The following is a 14,187-nucleotide window of genomic DNA, read 5'->3' on the forward strand; positions in this document are numbered from 1 at the left end:
GATGTTGAATTGGTGAGCAAGACGTTGCAGGTTGAGCATAAGCTTTTCTATTTTGATCTCAAGGAGAATCCTCGCGGAAGGTATCTGAAGATATCGGAGAAGACGTCGGCGACGAGGTCAACCATCATCGTTCCTTCCTCTGGCATCTCTTGGTTCCTCGATCTCTTCAGTTACTACGTCAATTCCGAGGAACACGAGCTTTTTAGCAAAGAGTTGCAGCTGGATTCCAAGGTTTTTTTTTAACTTTTATCATCACTCTCGTTGACTTTTTTTTTTTTTACTCTCTCTCTTTCATTTATGTTGTGCTGCTTTGCTTTTTGTTATTAGGTGTTTTACTTCGACATCGGTGAGAATAGGAGGGGACGTTTCTTGAAGGTATCGATTTCTTTGTTGAGTTTCTTGAATTTTGAAGTTTTTAGAGTTTATATGTTTAGGAGTGTTGTTAGCATTTTGGTATTGTGACTATGTTTTAGGAGTGTTCTGTTCTGTTCTAATAAGGGAGTTTGTGGTGTGGTGTGGTTTGGTAGGTGTCAGAAGCATCAGTTAGTAGAAATCGAAGTACCATTATTGTTCCAGCTGGAAACTCTCCTGATGAAGGATGGGCAGCTTTCAGGAATATCTTGGCTGAGATTCATGAAGCATCTGGACTTTTCGCTATGCCGAATCAGGTCTCCTTTGGTTGTGTTTTGTTTGTTTAACTAAGCTCTCTGTTTTATTTGGTCTCTCATTTGTCTCTTCGTTTTTGGAAACAGAAACCTTCTGATGGACAGGAACATCTGGTTGGACTATCAGATGATGTTGGAGCTGGATTTATACCTGGCCATGGTAGCCAGCAGCCATCTTCTTCGGAACACACTGTGGATCGAGCAAATGATTCGCCAGGCCAGGATGAAACGGGAATGACTAATGTTTCTAAAGTTATCAGAGCTGACCAGAAACGGTTCTTCTTTGATCTTGGGAACAATAACAGGGGCCATTTCCTTAGGATATCTGAGGTAAAACTCTTTGCTGTTTAACTTTTTTGAGAGCTTGAGTTTGTTGTGGTTTATAAGCCTTAAGCATTTGTTTCTGAATACATGAAAAATATATATAGGTGGCAGGTGCTGACAGGTCCTCCATCATTCTACCATTATCGGGTCTTAAGCAGTTTCACGAAGTAATAGGTCACTTTGTGGAGATCACCAAAGATAAGATTGAAGGTATGACAGGTGCTAATGTCAGGACAGTTGACCCTCCTCAGAGATAAGTATCGATTCGTTTTAGAGGATGGAATTCTCGATCTTCTAATCATTTGAATCTGGCTACTTCAAAGTAGCTTGTCTTAATCGCTCGCGGTGTGCAATAGTTTCACAGTAATTTCTCGCCCCCTTCACATCCCTCTAAAAAAAATAATTCAGCAGGATCATCATCTCATCTGGCTTAATAGCAGAGATAACTCTGGAGTCAGCAACTGGGAATAAGCTGAAATTTTATCCACCATTTGTATCTTTCTCTCTCTTCTTCCTCTTAGAAACAGTTTAAACAATTGTGAGTTTGCTTTTGTTCTGTTTAACTTCTTCTTCTTCTTCTTCTTCTTCTTCTTCTTCTTCTTTATTTTTTATGTTCAGTTTGGGTCATTGGGTGTATATCTTGACGGCTTGATGCATTTAAATTGTAAAAGAATATTGGGGTTTATATATGTTTGGGCTTTACTGCCAGTGGTAAAAAAAATTGAAGTGTAAGTTCTTATCATATGAGTTTGAGAATACCATTTTTTTGGAGGTCTTTAAAGCAGTGGCCAATGGCCAGAACTAAACTACGCTTTGGTCAAAAGATATTTGCTTTTTAACCGCTTTTACAATACTAGGTCAACTTACAATACCAGGTCAACCGATAATGAAATGCCACACTACTGATTACGCTAAACAAAAATTATGACAAATAAAAAAGTGTAGCTTCAGAGTTAAGACACAGTCAAACAGAGAGAGAAAAAAAAAAATACTATTTTGTCGTGATTTATATATCCTCTTGTTCAATAAACCACCACATGCTCTCAAACCCTAGCCTGAACGAATAGCCGTCTTCTCTCGAAACATCTATCTACTTCGCTTCATTACAAGGTTCGAACACAACCGACTTAAACTAATCATTTTCGTAATATACTAGATTTTAACCCACAAAACCGCATGATAATATATTTATAATAAATAAAGTAAACTTTTTAAAATTATATTTGTTTATTAATTTTTGTTTTTTTATTTAGTGTTTGAGATTTTATAATTGTATTTTGAATATTAGTTTTAAAATTTGACCAGCTGTATAACGTAGACACGATATAACAATTATTTAATTTTATTTATAATAATATTACATTTTTACCTTATCAGTTTCTTATGGTTATAAAAGTTTAATTTTTTAGTACTTTTTAGATTTAACCCGTAAAAAAAATTATTCTTACGTTATTGTATTTGTAAATTTTTTATTGTTTTAACCAGTAAGTTTAATGGTTTTTAGATTTAACCCGTGCAAGAATTATATTCGTAAAAATTATTATGCAGTATACCGCTGATTAAATTATATTATAAATACTCAAATATATTAAATTTGAACCGTGAAATAATTATTTTATATTTTTATCAGCATATTAATAACCATTAAAGTTTCTAATTGTTCATATTAAATAGTATAGTTATTATTGAATATTATAGTTTTTAAACGAAAACAATATTGTATATATGTTTTTGGCATATGTTATTAAGTGTAAAAAATTTCTAAATATAGAAATTGTTTTAGGAAATTATAAACCAAATTGGTGGAGACACTTTAGGATTATCATTGATTTTGTTTTCTTTGTGAAATTTTTTAGGGATTAACTTTGTAAATAAGTACTTTAAATGGTAGAACACCACATGTATTTCAAAATGTTAATATAGATAAAAAAACATATACATATTTTATTTTTTGAGTTTGTTTTGATTAATATTTGGATTCCATCATTTTAGTTGGATTGTACTTTTTGTGTTAGTTTCTTAAGTGTGGTTACCGATTTTTTTTAATTAGAGATGTTTCTTATTTTCAAAAAATTATAATGTATTTTTAATATAGATAAATAATTATAGTTATTATCAAAGAAAATATAATAAATTGAATGTAATTTGCATGAATTAAGAAAAAATAAAAAAAAAGTATAAAAAGCATTAAACAGAAAATAAACAACAATTTTTTTTGATAAAGTAAAATAAAAAATAATGACTTAAATGTATAAGAAAACCTTATATTTGAGAACTGAAATGAAAACCATTACAAAAAAAAAAGAATAACTATATTCTAAAATTTCAAGTATATGATAATACAAAATATTGATAGTGCTCTTTAACAAAACCATCATTAAGTTATTTATTTTATCTATATATTTTATTGTGATAAATCATTATTTTCTAAATCAATACGTGTTATTCATGTAGATGTCATTGGTTTAGGTGGTTAACATGAGTGAAATGAAAACACATGACGTGGAGAACAAAATCAAGATCAACAAGATCAAGGTACTAATGAGTTTTTGGTTTACTTTATCAAGTTATTATTCTTATTTCTTTGTTTATAATTACAACAGGTTTAAGAATTTTTTATCGTTGAGGCAACAAGCAAGAAGCAATGGAGCAAAGGAATTAAGTCTGGATGATGAGGATAAGGTAGAATGGCTACACAACAACAAAAAAACAACTATTGAACTAGAATAAATATTATCTTGAAGAAAATTATACTTAAGAGTCTTAGACTATACTGTGTATATATATATTTTTGGTCAAATACTAAGTGACACACAAGTTTTGTTTTAGTGGGTGTTATGGTTTTTGTAAATGAAAATTTTGTAATTCTCATCCTCAGTTTCTATTGTTATATGTCTATTATTCAAGTACAAAAACTAATAATACTATTAAATATTAACGAAATTCAACAATTAGTTTTTGTACAAGTATAATTGGTTATTTTTATTACTTTTTGTATTTGAAGTATTAGTTTTTTTAAATCATATTGTTTAACGAACTTCTAATTTAATTTCTTATATTAAACAATATATGTAAAAAAAATCCAACTATATTATGTACTAAATTACTCAATATACAATACAATGTCAAATTAATTGTAACAAAATGTCAAATTAATTGTAACAAAATCTATTGTAAAGATGCTTTGATATGTACACCCATGGTGGCTCGCGGGTTAGACGGGTTGTGTACTTTTGTGTTTTTTTCCGACATATGTTCTTCACTTGATATTAAATAGAATTGTTAGAATTCACATTACTCTATTAAATAGAATTGTTATTCTCAATTGACACTAAATATATTATTGTAATATTAAATTACTAAATTACATTTACAAGTGTTACAACAAATATTACTGATTTTGCTGTCATATTTATTTTAAATATACACGGATTGATTTGCAAAACTCACAATCATATACTGAACAAATTATGATTGATATTTCTACGACTACAATTTTTTTTGCGGGTTAGTTCATCATAATTGTTTCTCAGTTTTTTTCTCTTTCATTTTATCAAAACTCATCATTTACTTTTTTTGTTCTTTCTATTATTTTATATAATCTCAATACATGTATATATACGTAATTCACTATAATGAAAAAAATATAAGATATTCTACTATGTTATGAACTAGATTTTAACCCGTGGTATATTTTCAAATTTGATTTATTTTTGACATATTGTTATCAGTCAAATTAATAAAAATATTTTTAAAACTAATATAATTTTGTGTTATTTCATTTGTCGTACGTATAAGTTTAGTATTATGGGATTTGTGTAAGCGTTACATAGCTCCCGTCGACACACTGAATGACCATTTGTTTGTTATATGCAGTGTTCAAGAAAGCGGTTTAGGCGGCCGCCTAGGCGCCGTCTAGGCGCTAGGCCCTCAGTAGACGCCTAGATGACCGCCTAACCCGCTTAAAATTACATACATTTTATTTTAATATTTATTTTTGATTTTTAAATTACATATAATTAAATTATTATGTTTTATATCTATATACGTAATTATAAACATTTATATGTTGTTAATATAACTTAAATAAATGTATTTTTCTTACCGTTGTTTATAATTTATAAATTTTTTATTTTTATAACATATATTTTAATATAATTATATATATATATAATGTTTTATGTTGTAAACGCCTAAACCGTCTAAAAACCGTTTAGGCCCCGACTAAGCGTTCTAGGCGCTAGGCGTTGGGTCACCACCCAGATACCGCCTAGCGCTTTCTTGAACATTTGTTATATGTAGTTTGTTTTGTTTATTGCTTCAGATTCTATTTGAATTTTAATTATTAGAACAAAAAAAAAAGATCCAAATACATAATAAGTAATTAATAAGATATAATTAAGTCATATTTTTCCTAATGATTTAATTATTTTAAATAATCGTAATTAAATCAACTTGATTTGATACAATATATCAAATATTCTAATATTAGTAGTGTTGACAAATAATAAAATAAGAATTTAACATGTGTTTTAGCATAAAGTTAATGATAATTTATTAATTCCAACTCGTCCGCTTTACAACCGGTCAACTATATAACCACATTGTATATTATTTTAAACTTTTTAAGTGTACATATTCATAATATTTTAAACTTTTTATTAAGTTTATATATGTCAATAGTAATATTTTAAAAAATGGGAATCAAAATTCTTATAACGTTAAGAATGGAAGTTAATACCATTGATAGAATATCTTCAAAAGTCAATAGAAGGTGTGGTTAATATATCATAGTTTCTGTTTTCATGTAATATTGATTGTTGTTTTTCCAGTTGTAATCGAATGTAAAATATTTAGGAAACAAAATCTGAAATAATTATTATTTTCAGAAATTTTGTAGGGATCAACATTGTAAATAAGTTGTTATGTAAGTATAACTTAAAATCTAAAACTTCAAAAATGTTAATATAAATTCGACCATAACTAAAATTAAGTTGAAAATATTTTTGAGTCTTACTTTGAATTGTTAAACTATATATTAATAATAATAAAATTGTAAATAATGAAAAAATACAAATAAGTATATAGGCAAGGAAAAAAATTACACGTATACAAATGGGCCTTGGTTGAATGTACAAAATCTTTTTGGGTGTTTCGCGTTAAACCATGTATGGTTTGATATGTTAAATATAATAGGTCATATGTGAATAAAAAGAAAAAAACAAATGTCATGGTGTCATATACATGAAGGAAAAAAAGACATACAGTAAATTAGAATTAAAAAAAGTAGAAGAAAATGTTCATCTTCCCAGTCTTACCAAACGATCTTGCTCACGAAACTGGACAAAAAAAACAAAAAAACAAAAAGTAAAGTTCAGTTAATTAGCTTAACAGATCTATTTTGGTGGTTCCATCAATTCCCAACGGATTCAAGTTTTCATGACGATAACAACAAAGCTCCCGTCGATTTGCACTGAATTGATTATCTTCATCCAATATGAAGATGAAGAAGATTTCATCGCTCGGATACATCAGAGAAAAGCAAAAGAATCCGATATTACAAATTTATATTTTGATTAGATAAGAGTAGTTGCTATTGGATGTGATGAGTTGACAACATCAGAATAATATGTATATATAGTGGTTTATAGAAGTCGTTGCGGATAGAGGTAAAGAGGTTATCGATATTCTTAGTGAAAAGTACAAAATCTGTCAAAAATCTTAATTATAGATAGAATTTAAATTTCATTAGTCAATCATTACGTTTAGAAGATGCCATCGAATAAAAAGGTAAGAATTAAGATTTTATGAAATTAATATATTACAAAGATTCTATAATAAATTTCGGAGTAGTAAAAGATTTTCTTGTTTGATTTTATTAAAATATTGTTTTCCTAAACTAAGAATATTCATTCCAATAAATGAGATTACGATTTTGAGTACTAATTTTGTGGAATTAGAGTAGCTAAATTTGCGGCTGGGGATTGTTGCGTTATCCAAATATTACCATTTTCATGTTTCTAAAAATTATTGGTTGATTGTTTAAGATTTGAGTAAATTCAATGTCATGGGATAATTGTTAGAATTTTTTTTAATGTTTTAATCACAATAGCATTGTCGGTAAAAAAGTCATAACTTGAAGCCTACTTTACTAAACTGCTGTGAAAATATTAACATAGATGATATATGTTAGTAAATATTCTCCCGCGCTATACTTCAGATCTGATTCTAATAATATTTATAGGGTGAATATTAGGTTGAGGAAACAAATCTTTCTATTTAATGAATATGATATCTAAATTTGTTTCTTTAATTTGATTGACAATAAATGAGAAAAAATCCGAAATCAATGTTTTGAGATCGAATATTTCAGCTGATTTTTTTAGCAATTAATCGATTATTTATTAGGAAAATTTTTTTTGGAAAGTTTGTCCTTAAAAATCGGATCTTAATATTATTTAAATCAATTACCAAGTTATTGTGTTTTCGTTAATTGAATCGTGTTCGAGATTTATCTAATCAGAAAGGATTTTGGAATCTTTGTGTTAATTGAATCGATTTTGCAGATCGTGTTAATTGAATCGTTTTTGCAGATCTGATGATGAAACCAGAACAAATCGTATTCTAAGATCCAGATGCTCCATTAGTTATTGACTCGGATCCATCATCATCTATAGTAACATTGTTTCTTCTTACTCTTTTGTTCTTCTCTCTTGAGATTACGATTAAGATTTTGATTCTCCAGACACTTGTCGTCCAAATCAGATCTGTGAAACAAGATTGCTATAATTACATTTGCAAGGCATCCTCCAACTTATTATAAATATAAACCACCTCAACAGATGAGAAAAATGAACACAGTAATATAATAATGATGTAGTACATGTCTGATTGAATCCAATTCAATTTGAGGTGCTATTGTCTCTTGTTTTTTTCACTTTGATCTTTGAAGTTGCGAGGATGTCCCTCTTGGATTTGCTCTTTTAGCTTGACAACTTTTTCAGTAAGTGCTTTATCTGTTTTATCTATAAAAAAAAAACCTCAACTATTTTTAGGTACAAGCTCAAAAACCTCTTCGTGTTTACACAGCACCGAAAGAACAACAAAGATTTTATCCTCATCACTCTCCTCCACAAGAAGTTCACATTATTTTCTCAGCCAAATTCCTTTAAAAAAAAACATCATATATCATGTCCTATGAAAATGCTACATTTAATTTTGAGCAGAAACTATAATTAACATTGTTTCTTCTACTCTTTTGTTCTTCTCTCTTGAGATTACGATTAAGAGGTTTTTTTTTACAGATAAAGTACTTAGCGAAGAAGTTGTCAAGCTAAAAGACCAAATGTAAGAGGGACATCCTGGCAACTTCGAAGATCAAAGTGGAAAAAAAACAAGAGACAATAACACCTGAAACTGAATTGGATTCAATCAGGCATGTACTACATCATTACAATATTACCGTGTTCTTTTTCTCCCCTATGGAGGTGGTTTTTATTTAGAGGAAGTTGGATGATGCCTTGCATATGTAATCATAGCAATCTTTTCTACTATTGAGTGTATATCTTGACGGCTTGATGCATTTAAATTGTAAAAGAATATTGGGGTTTATATACTCCATCCGTTTCATAATATATGATGTTTTAACTAAAGCACGCAAATTAAAAAGTTTTTACTTTTAACAAGTTCAACCAATCAGAAACAATACTGCATAATATAAAATACTAAACTAAACTAAAAGTTACATAGAAACTTGAAAACATCCTATATTATGAAACAAAAAACTTCTCTAAAACATCTTATATTTTGAAACGGAGGGAATATATGTTTGGGTTTACTGCCAGTAGTAAAAAAAATTGAAGTGTAAGTTCTTATCATATGAGTTTGAGAACACCATTTTTTTTGGAGGTCTTAAAAGCAGTGGCCAGAACTAAACTACGCTTTGGTGGAAAAACGGCTTTTTCATACCTCCACAATAGTCTTGTGTTGAATTTATACATTTGACTATTGATCTAGCGTAAGCATACATTATGTTGATAGATATTTGAATTTCGTACCCTAACTTTGAAATCAATACCCCAAGTATAATTGTTGTGCCATAACATACAAAAACGTGTTTATCGACTAACTCTGTTAAGCTTCCGTTTAATCAAAATGACGTGGATTCCACGTATGCGCGACAATCCAAACGACGTCGTTTTGGCAAAGCAAAGAATCAAAAATTTTGTCCAAAACGACGTCGTTTTTTATTTCTATCCAAAATCTTTCTTCTTCTCTCCCGAAACTCTCTCTCGCGGCGGAAAAACCCTAGAATTTGGGTGTTTTCAATTTTGAGTCGATCTGAAGCCGAAGGCAATGATTCCCGGGGATGAAGGTGGTTCGGAGGTTGCACCTGGAGATCGAAACCGGTAAACCGATGATGATGAGGAAGATGAGGAAGATGAGGCTTGTGATTCTGAGGCCACTCCGGGTAAAGAGCTGCCTCCGAACCACCTTCATCCCCGGGAATCATTGCCTTCGGCTTCAGATCGACTCGAAATTGAAAACACCCAAATTCTAGGGTTCCTCCGCCGCGAGAGAGAGTTTCGGGAGAGAAGAAGAAAGATTTTTGATAGAAATAAAAAACGACGTCGTTTTGGACAAAATTTTTGATTCTTTGCTTTGCCAAAACGACGTCGTTTGGATCGTCGCGCACACGTGGAATCCACGTCATTTTGATTAAACGGAAGCTTAACAGAGTTAGTCGATAAACACGTTTTTGTATGTTATGGCACAACAATTATACTTGGGGTGTTGATTTCAAAGTTAGGGTACGAAATTCAAATATCTACTAACATAATGTATGTTTACGCCAGATCAATAGTCAAATGTATAAATTCAACACAAGACTATTGTGGAGGTATGAAAAAGCCGTTTTTCCACGTTTTGGTCAAAAGATATTGGGGCTTTTTCAAAAATACCCCATTTTCCATGTCTCTTTTTAAGAATATCCCTTCATGTTGTTGATCATTTTTAAAACTACCCATCTTTATGTACAAAATGACCAAATTACTCTTTCTTTGAATGAAAACAAGAATGCACAGTCACCAAAAATCAAAAAACTTTCCCACCATAATAAAAAAAACTTCCGCCAAAAATGAAAAAAATTTCCGCCAAAATAAAAAATTTCCCGCCAAAATAGAATTTTTTTCCTGCCAAAACTATTTTTTTCCCGCCAAATTTTTGAAATTTATACCTTTTAAAAACCTTGTAAACGCTTTTAAAAACCTTATAAAAACCTTGTAAACGTTTTTACAAGGTGTTTAAAAACTTTTTAAAAACCTTTAAAAATCCTTTTTAAAAACATTCTGAAAATCTTTTAAAAACCTTATAAAAACCTTGTAAAAGCGTTTAAAAGGTGTTTAAAAAACTTTTTAAAAACCTTTTAAATATCTTTTCAAAATCTTGTAAAAGCGTTTACAAGGTGTTTATAAGATTTTTATGAGGTTTCTACCTTATAAAACATTTTAAACATCTTGTAAATTTTTTTTGGCGGGAATTTTTTTTTGTTGAAAATTTTTTTTGGTGGGAAATTTTTTTGGCGGAAAAATATGTAGGAATTTTTTTTGGCGAGAAAATTTTGTTTCTTTTTTTATTGATTAAAGTATTTTTTATCTAAAGGTAAAATGATCATTAAAATTAAAGAAGGGCAAAAATAAAAATAGCAAAAAAGGATATTTTTGTGAAGAAGTATTTGAAAAAGTGTATTTTTAACTAATTGTCAGACATATTTGCTTTTTAACCGCTTTTAACCTTTTACAATACAGGTCAACTTACAATACCAGGTCAACCGATAATGAAATGCCACATTACTGATTACGCTAAACAAAAATTATGACAAATAAAAAAAGTGTAGCTTCAGAGTTAAGACAGTCAAACAGTGAGAGGAAAAAAAAAATATACTATTTTGTCGGTGATTTATATATCCTCTTGTTCAATAAACCACCACATGCTCTGAAACCCTAGCCTGAACGAATCGCCGTCTTCTCTCGAAACATCTATCTACTTCGCTTCATTACAAGGTTCGAACACAACCGACTTAAACTTATCCTTTTTGTAATATATTTATTGTGTTTTCGTTAGTTGAATCGTGTTCGAGATTTATCTAGTCAGAAAGGTTTTTGGAATCTTTAGTGATTCATTTCTTCTGTTGTTGAATAGATTTCGCAGATCTGATGATGAAACCAGATCAGATCGTACTCTAAGATCCCAGATGCTCCATAAGTTATTGACTCGGATCCATCATCATCATCACCTTCATCATCATTATCATCATGTCGCTGTTTCTAAAGGACGATTCGATTCAAATCCGTGAAGTATGGAACGACAACCTCGAATCAGAAATGGCTCTGATCCGAGAAGTCGTCGACGATTTCCCATTCGTAGCGATGGACACAGAGTTCCCAGGAATCGTGTGTAGACCAGTCGGATCATTCAAAACCAACACAGAGTACCACTACGAGACGCTTAAAACGAACGTCAACATCCTCAAGATGATTCAGCTCGGTCTCACTTTCTCTGACGAGAAAGGTAACCTCCCAACCTGTGGTGCCGACAACAAATACTGCATCTGGCAGTTCAACTTCCGCGAATTCGACCTCGAGTCCGACATTTTCGCCACCGATTCCATCGAGCTTCTTCGCCAATCAGGCATCGATTTCGCTAAAAACAACCAGATGGGGATCGATTCGAAACGTTTCGCCGAGCTTCTCATGTCTTCGGGGATTGTGCTGAATGAGAACGTCCACTGGGTTACGTTCCACAGCGGGTACGATTTTGGTTACTTGTTAAAGCTCCTGACTTGTCAGGATTTGCCTGAGACGCAGACGGGGTTCTTTGAGATGATCAATGTGTATTTCCCGAGGGTTTATGATATCAAACACTTGATGAAGTTCTGTAACAGTCTTCATGGAGGTCTGAACAAATTGGCTGAGCTGTTAGAAGTTGAGAGAGTTGGGATATGTCACCAGGCGGGTTCGGATAGCTTGTTGACGTCGTGTACATTCAGGAAGCTTCAGGAGAATTTCTTCATTGGTTCCATGGAGAAGTATTCTGGTGTTTTGTATGGTTTAGGTGTTGAGAATGGTCAGATTGTTCATTGATTAATAATTAAAATAAAAAGGTTTCTAATTTACAAAGAATTCAAGTTTTTAGATTCGCTGTAATGGTTTTAGTCTTTTAGATTGCTTGAAGAAGCATAGTAGCATATGATCACAAGATGTCAAGAACTACAATCGAAATTTTGGTTTGGTGTTATGCTCTCCTATTTTTAATTACAGATATCATCACTCAAGTGTATGAAAAAAAACATACTACAATAGCTAGTAGTAATTTATAAGAAAATGTTTATTAGTTTCAGAATGTATATATATCTTTTTTATCTTATGTAAAATTATATACCATATGTAATATCTAATGTATCATTTCATGTAGGAACAAATAAATTAGGGAAAGGAATCTTCTAGATTTTGATCCAAATGAAAAAAAAAAAAAAAATGTACAAGAAAGAAGTGCAACATAACATACGAGCCTGCCTACCAACCACAAGTATGTATCTCAACTAAGCCCATTATGGAAGTCACTACACAAAGCCCATTACAAGTGTCTAGCAAAACGACAAACAACGGTTTTGCACACAGACAAAAAACGCGCGTGAAGAGAAAAGGGGAAGGAAATGATGACGTTGCGGCGGCTACTGCTCCTTGGAGAGTAAGAAACAGCGTGGTGTAAAGCTGAAGCCTTTTCATCTTCTCCTCGATATTAAGAACAAGGATTTGGAGGGCTGAGATTAATTCTAAGCTACCTTAATAATTAGGTTTCATATATTTCATCATTTCTAAAATCAACCCTAACATCAATTGCCGCCTTGGTTTTCCAGAATCACCAATCTAAGGTTTGAAATATCCCGAGTTCCTCGTTTATATATGAATTTTGTCTATGGATTCTAGATCGTGATGAGCTAGCTAGCTATATCGATAATGTTTCTTAGTTTATCTTAGAGGTTTTTAGATCTTTAATTAGTGATTTGATTTCTTTATTTGCTGCATCGATTGCAGATCGTGATAGGACACACTCATCATCATCATCATCATCATGTCGTTGTTTGCGAAGGAAGATTCGATTCAAATCCGTGAGGTGTGTAGGGAAAATCTAGAATCAGAGATGTGTCTGATTCGAGCAGCGGTGGATGATTTCCCGTTCGTCGGAATGGTGTGTAGACCAGTCGTCAGCGATTTTCCAGAAATCGTGTTAGGAACTTTCAATACCCTAACCGAGTACAACTACGAAACCCTAAAAACGAACGTCAACAATATTGTCGAAATGCTTCAGCTCGGACTCACTCTCTCCGACGAGAATGGAAACCTCCCAACTTGTGAGACTGACAAATACTGTACCTGGCAGTTCAATATCCGCAACGTCGCTGAAAACAACCAAACCGGTATAGATCCCGAAGAATTCGCCAACCTTATGATGTCCTCTGGGACTGTGTTGAACGAAAGCGTCCACTGGGTTACATTCCACGGCGGATACGATGTCGGGTACTTGCTCAAGCTCCTCACTAATCAGAATCTTCCAGAGACGCAATCGGGATTCTTTGAGATGATCAGTTTGTATTTCCCTAGAGTTTACGACGTCAAACACTTGATGAAGTTCTGCAACGATGCTTATGGAGATCTCAACTATTTGGCTGAGCTGCTCGATGTGGAGAGAGTTGGGATTTCTCACCAGGCCGGATCAGACAGCTTGTTGACGTCCTGTACATTCAGAAAGCTGCAGGAGGTTTTCTTCATTGGTTCTATTGAGAAATATTCTGGTGTTTTGTTTGGATTAGGTGTTGTCACCAATGGTTAGTTTTCATGGAAGACACAAATTGAGTGTGTTTGTGTGTGTCTGTGTGCTATGTTTGCTTCTTCGTTATATGTATTTAATTACAACGCTTTGCTTGAATGTTGTATGTATTGGCTACAACACCCAAATGTTGGAAGGTTGAACTTGATTGGGTTTTGAGTATTACCGTTTTGGTATGTCACTTAATTAATGTTATCTATTAATTCGACTCATTTAGATGGTTTTAGATTATTACATCATATAAGGTCGTTTGAACAAGTAATTAAATTTTGCACACATCCGAGTTTTGGTTTGATATGGACATATCGTG

At 31.9% G+C, this 14,187-nt stretch overlaps 3 protein-coding genes across 4 annotated transcripts in view; all 3 read left to right on the forward strand.

The window, feature by feature from the left end:
• Positions 1 to 1,676, forward strand: part of LOC104749656 (transcription factor Pur-alpha 1-like) — a gene marked incomplete in the record, with an annotated part of 5,326 nt that extends 3,650 nt beyond the window's left edge. The window contains 5 exon segments of the mRNA XM_010471329.2: positions 1 to 231; positions 328 to 375; positions 528 to 668; positions 753 to 995; positions 1,094 to 1,676. Of these exon segments, the coding sequence (XP_010469631.1) occupies positions 1 to 231; positions 328 to 375; positions 528 to 668; positions 753 to 995; positions 1,094 to 1,246 (816 nt within the window).
• On the forward strand, positions 10,917 to 12,284 carry LOC104749657 (probable CCR4-associated factor 1 homolog 7). Of its 2 annotated transcripts, none has more exons than XM_010471330.2 (2): positions 10,917 to 11,050; positions 11,190 to 12,183. In XM_010471330.2, the coding sequence occupies exon 2, from the start codon at positions 11,303 to 11,305 to the stop codon at positions 12,128 to 12,130; it is 828 nt and encodes a 275-aa protein (XP_010469632.1). In that variant the 5' UTR covers positions 10,917 to 11,050; positions 11,190 to 11,302; the 3' UTR covers positions 12,131 to 12,183. The 2 variants fall into 2 exon arrangements, with proteins under 2 accessions (XP_010469632.1, XP_019093072.1); XM_019237527.1 differs by having other exon boundaries at positions 10,933 to 11,050; positions 11,199 to 12,284.
• Positions 12,817 to 14,089, forward strand: LOC104749658 (probable CCR4-associated factor 1 homolog 7). The gene is made up of 2 exons (XM_010471331.1): positions 12,817 to 12,921; positions 13,085 to 14,089. Exon 2 carries the CDS (start codon positions 13,122 to 13,124, stop codon positions 13,878 to 13,880), a length of 759 nt encoding a protein of 252 aa, XP_010469633.1. The 5' UTR covers positions 12,817 to 12,921; positions 13,085 to 13,121; the 3' UTR covers positions 13,881 to 14,089.

The sequence above is a fragment of the Camelina sativa genome, chromosome 16 (genome assembly GCF_000633955.1).
Source record: "Camelina sativa cultivar DH55 chromosome 16, Cs, whole genome shotgun sequence".
NCBI lineage: Eukaryota > Viridiplantae > Streptophyta > Magnoliopsida > Brassicales > Brassicaceae > Camelina > Camelina sativa.

Excerpts from the sequence above, each read along its gene's own strand:
- LOC104749658 (XM_010471331.1), top strand. The coding sequence starts at position 13,122 with ATGTCGTTGTTTGCGAAGGAAGATTCGATTCAAATCCGTGAGGTGTGT.
- LOC104749657 (XM_010471330.2), top strand. The coding sequence starts at position 11,303 with ATGTCGCTGTTTCTAAAGGACGATTCGATTCAAATCCGTGAAGTATGG.